Source organism: Diabrotica virgifera, chromosome 1 (assembly GCF_917563875.1).
Source record: "Diabrotica virgifera virgifera chromosome 1, PGI_DIABVI_V3a".
In the NCBI taxonomy this organism is placed as follows: Eukaryota; Metazoa; Arthropoda; class Insecta; order Coleoptera; family Chrysomelidae; genus Diabrotica; species Diabrotica virgifera.
The window spans coordinates 131,735,017-131,753,532 of record NC_065443.1 but is presented as its reverse complement, the minus strand read 5'-3'; the positions used below and the strand labels follow the sequence as shown (position 1 = coordinate 131,753,532).

Here is an 18,516-nt window from a genome sequence, read left to right as displayed (position 1 = left end):
AAATTTCCTGTCATATATCCAATAGTTGTAATGTATTACTAGCAACCTACAGAAATACAATACAGCCATCCTCTCATTGGAGTTTATAGAATATATCGCCGCCGCCTACGAAAAGTACAACTCCGAAAAATGCCGTTAAGAGTAGAACTTTCAATGAACGCCGCGAAAAATATTTTCGATTACTTATATGATTGTGAAAATTATAATACCTAATAAAGTGTTAGCGAAAAAATTTATTTTTTGAGGAGTATCGGCAAAAAACATCATTTCTGTTTGTGGGTCCACGAAAATTATAATTACTAAAAAGTTCTCAGAAATAATTGTTTTCGTCGAAAGAAACAGAAACAGAATGGGAAATAATTGTTTTCGTCAGCATCTATTATGAACTAAATATTTTCGTTATCAATATTTTGGGAGTAATAATCTTCGCGAACACGCATATAAAAAAATTGTATTGCCAACACTTAGTTATTATTTTCACTGAAAATGTATTAGGAAGCATATTAATCATAGGTACCAGCGATATATACTACATACTTCGCTATTACTCCACTACTTTTCCTACCGCACTGCTTTGATTCAAAGTTCTTGGTTGTTTGATTGTTCTTATAAAACTATTATTGAATTTTAGATCTGAGAACACCTCAGGAACGTGATAGCCATCAAATCATGCCTGATGATTCCTATGCATTTCCTGCCGATATCGTGCCACATCAAAATACATCTGTGCCTAGAACAGTTGCAGCTCATCCTGATTTGTATGCTATACCTAATCCTGACGAGGATGTAAGTTACAGTCTTCCAGTCGATGTTTTGCCCAGTGGAGGCGCAGTTGCCAATAATTTTAAATCAAACTATAGTCCTAGTAAATTTGATTATAGGACTGAAGTCAAAGAAGTCAATCATTTAGGTGCTATAGGTCCCAATCCGTCCGTAGATAAGGGAATTGCTCTAGGTCTGCCAGCCAATAGACCTACCCATTTAGATTTAAGGTAGGTGATAGTTTAATTATTTAATTTTGTAAGGTATATTTAGAACTTATCTTTACTTATTGCAAAAATTATGTTAGTGGTAAGTAGTTTTTTTTTTATGAATTTGTCCATTTGTCACATTATTGGGTATTGTGGATATACTGAAAGAATTTATATTTATTTTTGGATTGTAACTAAGTAAGACTGTAATATTGAGTGAAAAATGAATCCAAAATTTGTGCAATTAATTGAAAAGAATTGTCCATGTCACTTGGGGAAAGATGTTGCAGATTTGAGTTAAAGGGAGATGGTTGTATAGTTTTGTTTGCAGAATATTATAATATAGATTTCTTTACTATTGTCCTTTTCATGAGCATTTTTCAGTGTGTAACAAATTATAGGAAAAAGGGTAAGTCCGTGATAATACACATTTATGACATTTATTCTAACATGACATTTTAGTTAAATCGGACAGTTGTCACATTTTATTTTCAATTTGGAATAAAAACAAATCAAATGTGTTTCTTGCATTTATAAAATGGTATTTTCTTTGATTTGTATAGTCTTATAAATTATACAGATTATATTTTAATATTATTATCTAATTAAAAAAATTAATTTTTTTATATTCTGGCGCCATCTATCGACAACTAGAATAACTAGAATAAATGTTGTAAATGTCTGTAATCACGGACGTGCCTTTTTTCTGTCACATACAATTTAATGCGTTAGAAAGAAATCGAAAAACTGTGACGCACTGAAAGATGATCATGAGAAAAATAATAACTCAGTGGACGCGATTAGTAAATAAACATCAAAGTTTGAATTTCTGGTGGAGTATTTTTGAGTAAGTCTTGCTGGAAAAACATGTAGGTGTTCACAAATTAAGCAAACAGTTATAAAATATACAGTGTGTCTGCGTAACTTGGAACCATATGGGAAACTTTTTTAATATCAATTTTACGAAAAAAAGTTATTATTTTTAAAGTGCTCTGCATAGTCTAAAACGTAAAGGCGCGTTTACATGTATCCAGTAACTGGCGCCAGTCGCACTGGAACGACAGTGCTGGCATCATGTAAACGCTTTTTTGTTCCAGTCCAGCGCTGTCTGCCAGCGCTGTCTCGAATAGAAGGCTGGTCTATTTTTCGTGCCAGTGGCACTCGTCCGCGTCCCCTCTAACCCCGTGCCAGTGGTTGTAGACACGTGTAAACACAGCGTTCCAGTCGCTGGCGCTGTCGTACCTGTGATTTCAGTGGCCGTATTAGGATTTTTAATAAGAGTGCTAGTGAGATTGGCGCCAGTTACTGGATACGTGTAAACGAACCTATCCAGCGCTGTCTTAGTCAAGCACTCGCATTCCAGTGAGACTGGCGCCAGTTACTGGATACGTGTAAACGTTACTTAAGACGCAATCATCAGATATCAAATTTTATTAACAGTCTACGAGGTATGTCAAAAAATATTAATTTCGCTTAAGAGTAAAGTGCCTTTATATTTCACAATATCGAAAATTGTCATTGAGAAAAGTTGTTTGTAATTAAAAATTATGTTATAATCTGCATTTACACTCTTCTAATTGAAAAAAAAAGTTTTGAAAATTTTCCTCAAACGGACACCCAACATCATTTTTATTTATGATAGCTGCGTTATTATTAATTATACGAAAAAAAGTTATTCTTTATGAAACGTTCTGCATAGTCTAACAACTAAGATAAAATTATAAGATATTCAATTTTGTCAATTTTATACGAGGTATGTCAAAAAATATGAATTTCGCTGAAGAGTAAAGCACCTTTATTTTTCATAATATTGAAATTTGTTATAATAAAAAGTTGTTCAGAATTAAAAACTATGTTTCAATATGCAATTGTATCCTTCTAGTTGAAATATTGTGAATTATAAAGGTATTTTACTTTCGAGCGAAATTCATATTTTTTGACATACCTCGTATAAAATTGAAAAAAATTGATATATTATGATTGCATCTTAGTTTTTTTACTATTCAGACATTTTTATAAAGAATAACTTTTTTTCGCAAAATTAATAATAACGAAGTTATCTTAAATAAAAATGATTTTGGGTATCCATAATTTGAGGAAAATTTTCTTTTTTTTTTTCAATTGGAAGAGTGTAAATGCGTATTATAACATAATTTTTAATTACAAACAACTTTTCTTAATAATAGTTTTTGATATTGTGAAATATAAAGGCACTTTACTCTTGAGCAAAATTAATATTTTTGGACATACCTTGTATATTATTGATAAAATTTGATATCTGATGATTGCATCTTAGGTTTTAGACTATGCAGAGCACTTTATGAAGAATAACTTTTTTTCGTAAAATTGATATTAAAAAAGTTCCCATATGGTTCCAAGTTACGCAGACACACTGTATAAAGCGGGAACCGTTAAAATTCCGTGATTTTTGAAGTAGCTTCTGCAATGTTTTTGGTAATTTAAAAATAACATCAGATTGGGTATCTGTACTAGAACCCCAACGAGGAAGACCATATCAAAGATGAGACTCAAACAAAGAAAAATATATTAAAAATGTATAAACATTTTCAATTTCTTTGCAACGCGAAAATGCAGCAGCTGCATAATACTCTGGTTAAATCGGAGAGTGCAGGAAGAGTCTATACCGGTTTAGGAGGTCTTTTCTCTCTCATCAGTAGTCCCATATCCTCTTCTCTCCGATTTCTCCAGGTATCACACTTTGGGTCTTTCCGAATTGCAAAGAAAGAAATGTCACGGATGAACTAGAGCCATCTACCGAAAAACAAAGTAAGTTATCAATCGAAGTAGCACAGGAAACGACAATAAATATCGTTTCCATACCACTAGATTGACAACAGGTGGAATACTTTCTTTGGTTACACGTTCTGAGATTTTCAAAATTTATAAATCAAACAGGATACCGAGGAAATTAAGATGAGAGAATTTTAAATAATTCACAACTCATCTGCTCAGCGTGATAAAAGTTCCAACAAGAAAGATTCCTTAATGCTCGTACAAAAGAGTAAATGAATTAAAAATGTATAAACATGGCCAGTTGTTAAAGTACCTAACTTTTTTATTATCCAACATAAGCGAATGAATCTAAAAACAGAATGTTAAGAAAACCTGAGACTATAGTTGGGTTTTAATTTCAGTATTTTATAAATGCTAGAATCGTCCACAGGGTGATGCGAACTTTGAGAAAAAAACACAGTTTGATTCGTACACCCGGTATGCAGTGACAGTTTATCTGTCTAGCAACAATATTATTACAGCGATATTGTTAATGAATAAGGAAATTCGAGACATCAAAAATGACCAAATTTTCAGTGGATCGATTTTTTTGCACCCGAGTGTAGATAGTAAGGCAATAGGTCCATACTTGCAGGCATTAGATTTTCACCACTTTTATGAAGAGGAATAATAATAGGTGTCTTTAGGCACTGGAAATTCACCTTTATCAAAGAAATCAATAATTAGTGAGACTAGAGCTTTCAACATTAGTTCTGGGAGATTTGAGAAAAATTTTATAGGTAGTAAATCAGTACTACAGGAAGATTTGTTTGTGATACTATTGAAGAAGGTATCTGTACAATCGAATAGAGTTAAAGGCATTGTAAGGCTTGATAGACAGAGATCCATGCCAGAGGAACAAACAAATGCCTAAACCCTGGTAGAAAGAAAGAAAATAATAAAATATCGGCACCACAGCATTGGCTTCAATACACAAATACTCGTTTTCTTTTGGATCAGTTTATTTAGTTTTACTTACCGCATTTTATGTTTTAACAAATGAACATCATTTTTATTAAAACTAAAATAAAAATGTATACCATTTTTATTCACTTTACCTTATCATTTTTATTGGTCAAAACAACAGTTAGCTCTATTGGAAGTTTAATGTTATCAGAATATTACACACTAACTAAAAGCTTGAAGAAATTTTACTTTTTATCTTTATTATTTCTAGTATTAACTATATTATGATTATATGATAAGGATTTTATTGGGTTTCATAAAATAATCTCATTTCGTCGGCTTTTTGCATATTCAATTCTATCGTCGTCGATATAAGAATTATGAAATTCGGTGAACTTTTTTTTATTTTTTTTTTATATTATGTTTTATTGCATTTTGAATTTGAGAACTTTGTGTAAATAAAAGGCAGTTTTAAAATTTTTGGAAAGATAAAAGTTACACAAAAACGACGTGTATATCAAAGTAATAAAATCCAAAAGGAACAAAAATAATTTTTCCTGTAGCTGGCTGTATACCATCAATCACAAAAATTTAATGAAAACCTTTTGTAAAAATAACAGGAATCCATAGAGTGTTGAGGAATCTTCTTCTTGTGCCACTCCTATCGGAGATTGGAAATCATCAAGGCTACCCTGACTTTGTTTACAGCTGACCTAAAAAGTTCATTAGTGGTGCAGCCAAACCACTCTCTCAAATTCCGCAACCATGACATTCTTCTACGGCCTGGATTCCGTTTTCCTTCTATTTTTCCTTGCATTATATTTTGAAGTAATGCGTATTTATGACCTCTCATCAAGTGACCCAAATACTCGAGTTTTCTTCGTTTTATCGTTAACAAAATTTCTGGGTCTCTTCCTATCCTTCGTATTCAAGATTTGTGATTCTTTCAACCCAACTTATCTTCAGCATTCGACGGTAGCACCACATCTCGAAATTTTCAATATTTTTTATGTTGTTCTGTTTGAGAGTCCAGGCCTCTACACCATATAATAGCGTGTTAAATACGTAGCCTCTTAGCATTCTTAATCGTAGAGGGATGCTTATATCTCTGTTGCAGAAGAATTTTCTCATCTTTATGAAGGTGGCTCTGGCAATTTCGATACGTCTTTTTATTTCATTGTTTTGGTCTCCAGTTTCGTTTATTAAAGTTCCCAAGTATTTGTAACTTGATACTTTTTCAATTTGATTGCCGTTTATACTAATATGTGCTGGTTGCGTCATGATTTTACTGAAGACCATATACTTGGTTTTTTTGATATTAATGTTTATGCCATAATTGTTGCAAGCAATATTTATGTTTGTAAGTAATCGTTGTATGTAATTCTTCTACTGTTCTTGTAACTAGTACAGTGTCGTCTGCGTATCGAATATTATTTATAACCTCTTCATTGATTACGATTCCTTCATTTGCTTGCAAAAGGGCTTCCTGACAGATGCTTTCACTATATACATTAAATAGCAGTGGTGACAAAATGCATCCCTGCCTTACTCCTCTACGTATTTCTATTGCTTTTGATATCTCATTTTCTATTTTGATGTTAGCTTTCTAATTCCAATATAAGTTGAGAATTATTCGCAGATCTTTATTATCTACGTCTTTTCTTTCCAGAATGTCTCTTAGCCTGTCGTGGCGTACTCTGTCAAACGCTTTTTCAAAATCGATAAAACATGCATGTACTTCTTGATTAACGTCTAGGCATCTTTGTGTAAGAACATTCAAACCGAAGAGAGCTTCTCGAGTACCTAGTCCTTTTCTGAACCCCATCTGCGTATTACTAATATCTGACTCCAACTTTTGATAAACTCGGTTGTGGATGATTTTTAGAAATATCTTTAGTAGATGGCTCATTAAAGATATTGTTCGATGTTCTGAACATTCTTTTGCATTTGATTTCTTTGGCAGTGTAACGAATGTAGACAGCAGCCACTCTTATTGCAGTATTGCATACTGTGTTAAATAAGTGCAATATTATACCTATTGATTCATCATTCAAGAGTTTTAGTAATTCAGTAGGAACCTCATCGGGTCAATTTGCCTTTCCAGTTTTGGAATTTCTAAGTGCCATTTCTACTTCACATTTTAGGATTTCAGGTCCCGTTTCACCATTTACCTGGACAATGTTATTTCTGTTGTCCTCAAACAATTCTCTCTATCTATCTATATCCTATTAACTTATAAACAAGTTTTTGCATTTACAACATTTCTCAGTATTTGATATCACAATCCCTATTTATTTGTCTCACCTTTATTTTAACCAGTTTTATCATCCATCATTTGTGTTAGGTCACAAATAATTATCTATTTTCAACACAACCTACCTACTGTATTTTAGTTTGCCTATCTTTACTTCATCAATTCATTTACACCTTATTGATGATTGTGGGTTTTCAAATTCGTCCTTTTTTACATCTTAGATAATTTATTCTCACTAACTTTTGTATTTTTATAATCCCAACACACTGATGTTAGCTGTTATCATTGCTTGTACCATAAACAACTTTAAAATTTAGTGGCTAGTGTAACCAACATTTCATAAATTTCATTGACAGTTGTTGTCCTGACATCAGACAGATTCGCTTTCGAACTCTCACCTATTAGTTGCCTGTCACGTCTTTTAACATAATGACCTAATTAATTATTACCTAGTAACCCACTTACCACGTGTGGGAGTCATATGTTGCCCTCAGTGGCGTACTGAGCATGGTTCCGCGGAATCAGGGCTCGGTCCCCGCAGGGGCCCGCTCTAATACGCTTTTCAGAATTCTTTCCTCTGTTCCCTCTTTTCCGGTTTTTCCTATTGTTACTCGCAGGTAGCTAAAGGTGCATACAGTTTCAAATTTATGGTTCTTATCTGTGTTATTAGATATTTCTGAGTTGTAGTTGTAGTGTCGTTCTTCCCTATTGTCATGTAGTATTTTGTTTTGTGCTGGTTTACCTCTAGTATCTATTCTCTTCGCATCTCTATCTTTCAATTTTCCTACTGCTTTTATAAGTGTCATCTTCGTCTTCGCTATAATGACTAGATCATCTGCATATGCTACTAGTTGAAACGTTGAAATGTTTTTGTTTGCAAAGTTTGTCCTCCTTATTATACTTATTGCTTCCAATATTATAAGGTTAAATAGTGTCGGGGAGATAGAATCACCTTGTTTCACGCCTTTGTTTACATTGATCTCCTTAGAAGTTGTTCCGTTGAAACTGATACTTGCTGTGGTGTTCTTTAGGCTCACTATTGCATATGTCTTCATTTTTATGGGATTCCAACATTCTCTAGCTCCGATTGATTGTATCAAAAGCGCTATTGAAGTCTATGAATATTAGGTGCATTTCTCTGTTGTGTTCTCTCGATTTTTGAATTATTAGCTCTGGTTTATTTCTTTATGTAATTCTTTTTCTGCGTATTTTAATAATTCCACTGCTATTCCATCTTCTCTTGCTACTTTTTCATTCCCTAGGTTTTAATTTGTTTTTGTACTTCTTCTGTGGGAATTTCTACTTCGCCGTTATCTTGTACGACCTTATTTCTTCATCAAAGTGTGTTACCTTCGGACTGAATACCAGTTTTTCGTAATACTCTTCCCATATTCTGCTGATCTGTGATCTGCATATCTTCAAATACCGTTTCTCTTTTTCAGGCGTATTTTTGGTTGCTCTGACTTTTTTGTAATTATTTTATTTATGGCTCTTTCTGTCTCTTTCAATATTCTCCAGCGAAACTAGTCATTTTTTTCTTTTTATTTGTTGCGTTGGCTGTCTCGCTATTTTGTATTCTTCCATGTTTTGTTCCGACGGGTTGTTGATGCATGTCATTCTGGTGAAGTTCTTAGTGTTCTGTCTGTTTCGCAGTCTTGATCGTACCTACGTAAGACCTTGCATCCAGGGTTGGTTTTGAGGGTAACGCCCCCCGCCCAGGTCATATGAAAAATATATAAAAAATAGTAGGAAAATTTACATAACTTGTCTTTCACAATCAATACAAAGAAAATTTGGTGCCCAAGGTTTTTTTTGGTACGCGGGATCCAGGCCTTAGATGTAGAAAATTCTTGAGTTTCATTATTTAGTTATAAAAAGGACTGGAGTAAAGTGATCAGTAATGTCAGTATGAAAAACAATAGGATTAATATTATTTTACTCTTTTAAATTAGCTTCAGTTTTTATTAAACACTTTTATTTAGGTCAATTGTTTGCGTCAAATCTTTAGACGTTAATTTGACTGCCTTTTCTTCAATGGAAATGAATGAAATTTTGCATACATATGGATTCGCGGGAACAATACACGAATAGTCGATCAAAAAATTTTTTTTTTATGTTTATGAATTGTTTAAATAAAAAAAAAGACGATTTTAATGGAAAATGCTTAAATTTTCTTGTTTTTTACAATGTAGAAACTTGAAACTTTTACTGATTGTAGCTAATTATATGAACTATTATACATAATTTCACTTTTTACGTTATTTGTTTACATTATGCTTCAAATATAAACAATAAAGTTTCAAATTTATCCAGTTTCTGTCCGATTTCTATCCAGTTTTCAGCGAAAAAAAGTTATGGCACCGCAGAGGGACGAATGCTGCCCTTAGTATTGTCGTGGGCTTCGACTGTCCAACTTGGGCCCGAAAGTGTTTGCGTAAGGACAGGTTTAAAAGCTTGCATTGAGCCTGCAAAGCTTACGTTTCATTGAGCCGAGTGCGATCATTAAGGTACGTATCCATACAAGGGTGAACCCCGCTCGGTGTAGCTGCTCAAATGGATATAGCATGCGCTCCCTTACATATAAATCGCAAACCGGTTTAAACGAAGAGTATACTACGCGCCAAGCGGCGATCACCGACGTATCCACTAAGTGGAGCTACTACACCGAGCGAGGTATACCCTTGTATGGATACGTACCTTTAGACGGCTTGCGCATCGAAGAACTGCATTGCGAGAAATTAACAGCGTCTACACCGTGCAATAGTAAAGTATTACAAGACATGGAAATACTGCGAAAAGTGTAATAGTCGTAAATAATGGTTTTGATTTAAGAAATGTATGAAGAAATTACAGAAAATGTACAATGTATATATCAAAAGTTAAAATAAATACAAAAAAGGTATCTGTCATATACCTACATCCTTTTTTTAAACATGACGATATATTTTAATGTTTGAAAAGTGTAAAACTAAAAAGTAAAAAATAAAACAATATAAAAAAAGTTTTTAAGAAACGCTTTTATTTAGTTATGAGTGACTAAAAGTTAAAATATAAAATAATCAACTAAAAAGCACAAAATAAAAAAAATCAAACTCGGCGGATTATTCGAAAAAAACGTTCGTTAAAAAAATGAAAAAATCTAACACATTCGTTAAAGAAAAGCGTGGGGCGCGTCTTCATCGAATAAACGGTTTTCGCCCACGCTTTTCTTTAAAGAATGTGTTTTTCATTTTTTTAACGAATGTTTTTTTCGAATAATCCGTCGAGTTTGATTTTTTTTATTTTTTGATTTTTAGTTGATTCTTTTATATTTTAACTTTTAGTCACTCATAACTAAATAAAAGCGTTTCTTAAAAACTATTTTTTTGATATTGTTTTTATGATGATTTATATTTTTAATGTTTATTAAAAACTTTTGATATACAATGTGTGTTTTTATCGGACGGGGGCCCGCGTTCCAACTGGAACCAGGGCCCGCAGATCTATCAGTACGCTACTGGTTGCCCTAAAGCCATATCCTTAGGAATTATATCCATCCTTTGGATTTTACCATGTTTACAATTATATAAGACTTTTAGTCTATTTTTAAAAGGTTTTTACTTTTGTATTTTTGGGTGGCTCACCATGTTCTTGTATAAGTATGTATAACCAAACTTTGCTTTTACCTTGGTCATCATTTTAACTTTAACATTTTGTCTGAATTAATACGGTTATACTTATTTTGGGTAACACTGATGATGCTCTTGTTACAGAGCGAAAACGTTTTGTTTTTATATTTGTAGCCCTTCTAGAGACTTTTTAAAATAATATACCTTTTACCAAGACGAATTTTTCATTAAATTTGCTTTTCTCAATCTGTGTATTTTTTATGAATAAGTCTCTTAACTTAATGTTTTTATAGGAAGCTCTGATGATGGCATTTGCTACGCCGAAAGTGCTTAGTTGATTTTAATAAATACTTTACACACTATCAATTTTTGAAAACATACACCTGTTGCCGTTTTCACTTATATAGAAGTGTGTACGAGTCATATAGGCTTTTTTTATACATTGAAAAGAAAACAGGGTCATGTCTATACAAAAGAAGAAAAAGAACTTAAAAAGGATAAAAATTATTTTATTTTTTTAAAACCAACGGACAAATTTTAACAAAATGTATTCCTTGATAACATAATAAAACAGTTAAAAAAGTTCTATGTTCATTGTTGAATATCATTCTTTTGCTTTGTATTTTTAGTTAAAAATGTTCTTATCTCATTTTAATGTTGAACGTTTTCGACTACTTTTAGATACTTCGGACTTTCTTGATATTGTTGATCTCTTTTTCACACCCTCCTCGCTGGCTTCCATTTCAAGTTCTTCTGTTCTGGTCAGTCGTCTTCCAAAATTTTTGGGATCCATCATACCACATTCTATCAAGTATTTTGGAGGTTTAATATCTGTACGTTCTTTATACAAATATTCACAAAATACTCGAGTTGATCTTAAATGTGTTATACCCTCCCATACACTAGCCATGCTCTCTAGTTTAGGTGGTATATATTCGCACTGAAGCCATTTTGTATAGAGGTCCTTGGGCGGAGGTTTTACCTGTCAACAAGAAAACATTACTGTATCTTGAACTACATCAAAATTTTCATGTTTATAAAAAAGTAGTCATTTTTAATTGTTTAGTTACAAATAATTGATGCAGAATGAAGAACCTTATAAACCTTATATACAATTAAATTATCTGCGCCGTTTTAACCTTTACAAAAAAAAAATTAAAGCGCTCATGGGAGTGCCGACAGAAGTGAAAACTTCTTATAGTATATAAATTACGAGCTCAATGCTTTTCCCCATCCAAAACGAAGTGCTAAACCTATATTATATACGCGTTGCTTACGTTCTATGCTATTTATGTATACATACTTACACATAATATATATACGTACAAAATTTAGTTCGGCAAAGCGACGACGGTCGCAAACTCAATACTTTTTTCCTATCTAAAAAGTACACAACGTCCCTAAAGAAGTTTTCACTTTAAAACTGTATTTCGTCAAACAATGACGGTCGCTAATTTAATACTTTTTCCCCGTCTAAATAGTGCACAACGTCCATAATGAAGTTTTCACTTCAAAAATTTATTTCGTCGAAGCAATAACGGTCGCTAATTCAATACTTTTTCCCCATCCAAAAAGTGCACAACGTCACTAGGGAAGTTTTCATTTCAAAAATTTATTTCGCCGAAGCGATGACGGTCGCTAATTCAACACTTTTCCCTTTTTAAAAAGTGTATAACGTCCCTAAAAAAGTTTTCGCTTCAAAAATTTATTTCGTCGAAGCAATGACGGTCGCGATGACGGTCGATAATTCAATACTTTTTCTCCATCTAAAAAAGGGCACAGCGTCCCTAAAGAAGTTTTCACTTCAAAAATATATTTCGCCGAAGCGATGGCGGTCGCTAATTCAACACTTTTTCCCGATCTAAAAAGTGCACAACGTCCCTAAAAAAGTTTTCACTTCAAAAATTTATATCTTCAAACCAATAACGGTCGCTAATTAATACTTTTTCCCCATCTAAAAAGTGCACAACGTCCCTAAAGGACTTCTCACTTCAAAAATTTATTTAGCCGAAGTGATGACGGTCGCTAATTCAATACTTTTCCCCATCGAAAAAGTGCACAACGTCCTTAAAGAAGTGTTCACTTCAAAAATGTATTTCGTCGAAGCAATGACGGTCGCGATGACGGTCGCTAATTTAATACTTTTTCCCCATCTAAAAAAGGCACAACGTTTCTACAGAAGTTTTCACTTCAAAAATTTATTTCGCACAAGCAATGGCGGTCGCTAATTCAACACTTTTTCCCCATCTAGAAAGTGCACAACGTCCCTAAAAAAGTTTTCACTTCAAAAATTTATTTCGTCGAACCAATGACGGTCGCTAATTTATACTTTTTTCCCATCTAAAAAGTGCACAAAAGGCACAAAGGTTCACATGAAAAACTCGAATATTTCGAGAAATAAACGTCAGATCTAAAAACTGAAAAATACATGTTTAATAGTTTTTTAAAATCTATTTAATGATACCAAACACGACCCCCACGGAGAGGGGCGGGGAGTAAATTTAAAATTTTAAATAGAAACCCCGCGATATTTCGCGAAATAAACGTGATATCGAAAAACTGCAAAATACACGTATTTAACATTTTTAAAAAACCTATCGAATGACATCAAACACGACCCCCCACGGAGGTGGGGTAGGGGGTTACTTTAAAATAGGAGCCCCCATTTTTTATTGCAGATTTGGATTCTTTACGTAAAAATAAATAACTTTTATTCGAGACAATTTTTCCAATTATGGATAGATGGCGCTGTAATCGGAAAAAACGATTGTTGGAAATGGAAATGGAATGAAAGTCCCCACTTAAATGGAAAATTTTGCTTAACTTTTTTTGATTTTAGGACCTACTCTTCACAACCCAATAGGTCCCCATAACGCTCGAGTAACAACGCAAATTTAGCATACTTTCCTCCCCTACTATAAACACAATTCAAAAATAATTTCACCCCAGAAAGACATATGAACTGTATACAAGTTACTTTTATATTTACCTGCATATAGGTGGGTAGTCGTCGTCCAAAAGCAATAATTTGAGGGTGTCTCTTGGAAGCTTTGCGATCGTTTTGAATTTGTGTATGTAAAAAATTAATATGAGACTTTTCGGGTACATCTAGAGCTTCTGCCGTTTTTTGAGGTACTGAAGCCAACTCTTTCAATTCGACAAATATGGACGTTGCAGCATTAGTCTGAGAACCAACTTCAAACATCTCCTTAATACTTTGAACATTCAGTGTAGTCTCTTCGTCTCCACCCATGGTCTTTAACCAATCGACGTAATCTATAGCTATAGCTTCAGTTATGGCCTCAGCCATTTGTCCCAGATTCATTTCTTCCCATTTGAGTGGAGGTAGCTCTTTCCATATGGCTGCTCTGTGTGGTTTGCGCTTAAAAAATTCCAAGTAAGGATTTTCTTTTGTGGATGTTATTCCAAGTTCTTTTCGGAATTTCGAAATTACTGTAGACCTTTTTGCTTCAGCCGAATCGAATACACTTTCTATAGTAGTGTTTTTTGTGAAGGTCTTTTTGTCATCCTCCTTTTCGATTATTGTTGGTTCGTCTATATGAAACTGTTCCTTCTTAAATCCTAATATTGCTAATAGTCGGTAGAATAGTTCGACGGGTAGAATTTCTTTCAATGTTGAGTATCTTTCATCATCTTTAAGGTTGAAGTCAGATTCAAGCATTTTGAAAAGTTGTAACCACCATTCATACATCTCGCGTGAATTCCGTTCATATTTATTTCTTTTGACTGTTTTTTTACATTTATTTTGCATTTCCACATCCATGCCTAACGCGAAGTTACTTTCGAGTAGAAAATAAGTATTTAAAAATGATGATTTGTTTCTAACAGCTTAAAATTCAATGAAAGTTCGTATATTCTGTCAAAATGAATTTAGGATCGATAGGGTATATTTCACCTAGACTATGATTGGTCGATAACGTTAACTTGGTTACACAAATAGACCAGTAAGGATCTGTTTTTAGGTGGATGTGAGAGGTGGCATTCAGATTTTTGCGGATAAAGTTAGGTGATAACTTCGTTAATAATAATTGATTTATGCTCCTTCTCAAATATGCCCGGAACCTTAATAAAAAAAATAAAATATTTAAAAATTTCAAAAAATTTCGTTTTTTTTTTCTACTTTTTTGCTTATAACTTTAAAACGATTCATTTTGGAACAAAGTCGTATAGGAATAAAACAAAGATAATTAAATTTTCTATCAGATGCGATTGGTTAAAAATGTCTTAATTTATCACCCTTGCTGCAAAATAGCAATAAATATAAAATAAGGGGGCAAAACAAGCCTGTCTTTATTCAATGATTTTCCATCACTTAGGTTACACTTGGAACCTTCCTAATTCGCTTAGAAAATTTTTGTAATGTGCTAAAACCGTACACCAAATTTCATTAAAATTGACTTACTAGATTTTGAATAATAATTTTGCAATCTAAACTTTTTTAAAAACTTAAAATTTTTTAAAATCTTGCACAACAAAATCTAGAACATACAAAGATTTGTCAATTTTTTTACATATAAAGAAGCACTCCACCTATCTAATGCACTTTACAGAATTGAAATCGGATTGTTTAAGCAGCCTCAGCAATGTTTTAAAGTTATAAACAATTTTTTGGCTTATAAACAAATTAGTTCTGTGGCCAGGAGGGGGTGCTACGGGCTCCTTTATTTAGATGGACTTACCCAAGATTTTTATGTATTTTTTGACCCGTAGAACACGATTATTTTGGGTAACAGTTGATCCGGATGTCGATAAGATTGTTATAAACAAAGAACTTGAGGAATTACATAACATCGATTTTTCGCAAAATAAAACATTTTTTTGTATTTCTTGGGTAATTCTAAGCAAAAAATGTGCTTACAAGTTTTTTTGTAGGATGCATAGTTTTCGAGATAAACGCAGTGGAACTTTCAAAAATTCTAAAAGTTGCAATTTTTGAACGCGAATAACTTCTGATTAAAAAATAAAATAGCAATTCTGCTGACAGCATTTGAAAGTTAAAGTCAAATTATACCGGTTATAATTATTTGCATTGCTAAAAATTAATTTTTTTAATATTAAACAAAGCTATACCTCGTCCAATTTACTTACCGTTGCACGTCATCCGCGCCATAGCCTGTGACACGATACCAACACGAAATATTTAGGCGGTGGGTGTGTTCTTTTTTAGAATCAAAATGATTCTAAAGGGGAACACACCTACCGCCTAGATATTTCGTGTTGGCATCGTGTCACAGGCTATGGCGCGGATGACGTGCAACGGTAAGTAAATTGGACGAGGTATATTTGTTTATAAGCCAAAAAAATGGTTTATAAGTTTAAAACATTGCCGAGGCCCCTTAAATAATCCGATTTTAATTCTGTAAAGTGTATTAGATAGGTAGAGCACCTCTTTATATGTAAAAAAATTAGACAACTTCTAAATGGTCTACTTTTTGTTGAGAAAGATTTTAAAAAATTTGAACTTTTTTAAAAACATTTAGATTGCAGATTTATTATGCAAAATCTATTAGGTAGATTTTAATGAAATTTGGTAGACGGTTTAAGTATGTTACAAAGAATTTCTTAAGCGAATTACTAAGGTTCTAAGTGCCACCAAAGTGGTTAAAAACATTGAATAACAACAGGCGTATTTTGCCCCCTTATTTTGTATTTATTGCTATGTTGCAGAAAAGGTAATACGTTAAGACATTTTTGACCAGTCGTATATCATACAAAATTCAATTATCTTTATTTTATTTTTCTAGGACTTTGTTCCAAAACGAATCGTTTTAAAGTTATAAGCAAAGAAAGCAGAAAAAAATCGACGTTTTTCGAAATTTTTAAATATTTTAATTTTTTTATTAAGTTCTGGGCATATTTGAGAAGGAGCATAAGTCAATTATTATTACTGAAGGTGTCACCTAACTTTATCTGCGAAAATCCGAATGCCACCTTTCACATCCAAAAATAGACTTTTTTTCACAGATCCTTACTGGTCTAAAACAACTAAATCGTTTTTTACTGTGACTTTGATTACATAACGACTACAGTGCTTGCAGTGTTGTTTTATTTACTAAAATTGACGTTACAGCTTTCTTCTTTCTCTTTTTATTGGCTTGCATACTTGTGCATCTTCCAGTAGGTTACAGCTTTGTAATTTAGAAATTTGGACATTATGAGCATAGGCGCAAAATTTCACAAAAAAAATGCATTCATTTATTTGTCGAATCCTGAGAAAACTAATAAGTATTTTTGAAAAATTTAAACGCAGAATGAAAGATTACATTCTTACCGAGGGCCGAAACTCCCTAAAAACTTCTAATACGTTTTAATATCTAATAATTGTTTATTTTAATAAGTTACAGGGTGAACAAAAGAGAAAATTTACTGTGATTTTTAATTTCAAATATCTCGTTCAAAAGAAACTTTTTGTTTATTCTAAGGGACTTTTGGCCCTTGGTAATAATGTAATCTTTCATTCTGCGTTTAAATTTTTCAAAAATATTTAAATATTACTTTTCTCAGGATTCTACAAAAATGAATGCATTTAAAAAAGCTTTGGCCCGAATTTTTTCGAAAATTAGATTTTTAGTATCGTTACGCCATCTGTATATGAAAATTGTACTGTTACCGCAATTAGTTTTTTTAGAAAAACGAAAACTGGTACGCCTATTTATCTTCCAGATATAAATCGATTCCATAAATTGCGAATTTCTAGTACTTGCCATAGGCGTCCTTTGCTTTTGGGTAGGGCGACGGATATTTTATCGCATAACTTTTTTTTAACTTTTAAGCATTTTTGGCACTGGATTATTATTGCGAAGAATTCTAGTACTAAAAGGTACTCTTAGTTTAAGTCGGTAGGATACACCGTTTGCTAGAAAAATCGATTTGAAGATGTTTCGTTTTCTGAACTGGAAAACAATTTTCAAAAAAAATGGTGTACTTTTCCGACTTTTAGTACCAGAGTACCTCATAATTTAATAATCTAGTGTCAAAAATGCTTAAAAATTAAAGACACAAAAAATAATGTGATAAAATAACCGTTGACCTACCCAAAACGAACGCATATGACCGGTACTAGAAATCCGCAATTGACGAAATCGATTCATCTCTGGAAGATAAATAAACGTACCAGTTTTCGTTTTTCTATATAGTTTTTTTTGAAAATTTTTTGCAAATTCCAAAAAGTTTTCAAATCGATTTTTCTAGAAAACGGTGTATTCTACCGACTTAAAGCAAGAGTACCTTTTAATACTAGAACACCTCCCAATTAATTAATAAAGTTTCAAAAATGCTTAAAGTTACAGACAAAAAAGTTATGCGATAAAATAACCCTTGCCCTACCCAAAAGGGACGCTTATTGAGGTACTAGAAATTTGCAATTTATGGAATCGATTTATCTCTGGAAGATAAATATGCGTACCAATTTTCGTTTGTCTAAATAGATGCGTTCTGGAGGTATTTAAAAAAACTAATTACAAGACGCCATTTTCAAAAAGCTCTATTAGCTCCCTTAGGAAGCATTTTCAGACTAGGTCATTTGGGTTAAACCTTAATATTTTGAGCCCAGGAGTCTATAGTTAAAATATTTCCAATTATTAATGAAACACACTGTAGATATTGATTTGTCCAGTTTTTAGAAAAACTTAAATAAAACTGAATACTATTAAATAAAATTCTTCTTCTTCTTTCTTCTTCTTCTTTCTAGCATGATCGACCATGCTAGTAGGCTACTGCCTGTACATTGCCATCAAGTCTTCCGCGGACGATGAGGTACAGCATTCTCCCCATCGTTTTGGTGGTCTACCCGCGGTCTTTTACCTACTGGGTTATTCGTTTTTGCGCTTTTAACGAGTCTGCTGTCCTCCATTATCTTTATATGTTTGTTCCAATATCTTCGTCTTTGTCTGACCCACCTATGTCCTGTATTCCACAGTTTTGTCTGACGTCTTCACTTCTTATTCTGTTACGTAGAGTTTTG

At 32.9% G+C, this 18,516-nt stretch overlaps 2 protein-coding genes across 2 annotated transcripts in view; one reads left to right on the top strand and one right to left on the bottom strand.

The window, feature by feature from the left end:
- The window catches only part of LOC114327032 (uncharacterized), a 41,404-nt gene that overhangs the window by 7,013 nt on the left and 15,875 nt on the right, over nucleotides 1-18,516 (top strand). The window contains exon 3 of the mRNA XM_050662886.1: nucleotides 632-992. Within this exon, the coding sequence (XP_050518843.1) occupies nucleotides 632-992 (361 nt within the window). The remainder of the gene's footprint in view (nucleotides 1-631; nucleotides 993-18,516) is intronic.
- LOC114327033 (uncharacterized) lies at nucleotides 11,026-14,443 on the bottom strand. The gene is made up of 2 exons (XM_028275532.2): nucleotides 13,522-14,443; nucleotides 11,026-11,514 (listed from the first exon to the last, which is right to left on the bottom strand). The coding sequence occupies exons 1-2, from the start codon at nucleotides 14,314-14,316 to the stop codon at nucleotides 11,179-11,181; spliced, it is 1,131 nt and encodes a 376-aa protein (XP_028131333.2). The 5' UTR covers nucleotides 14,317-14,443; the 3' UTR covers nucleotides 11,026-11,178.

What these genes read in the sequence shown, in the direction of transcription:
- LOC114327033 (XM_028275532.2), bottom strand. Translation starts at nt 14,316, where the DNA reads ATGGATGTGGAAATGCAAAATAAATGTAAAAAAACAGTCAAAAGAAAT. An exon ending in GACTACCCACCTATATGCAG is followed by an intron (nt 11,515 to 13,521) that starts GTAAATATAAAA and finishes TCTTGTTGACAG; the next exon opens with GTAAAACCTCCGCCCAAGGA.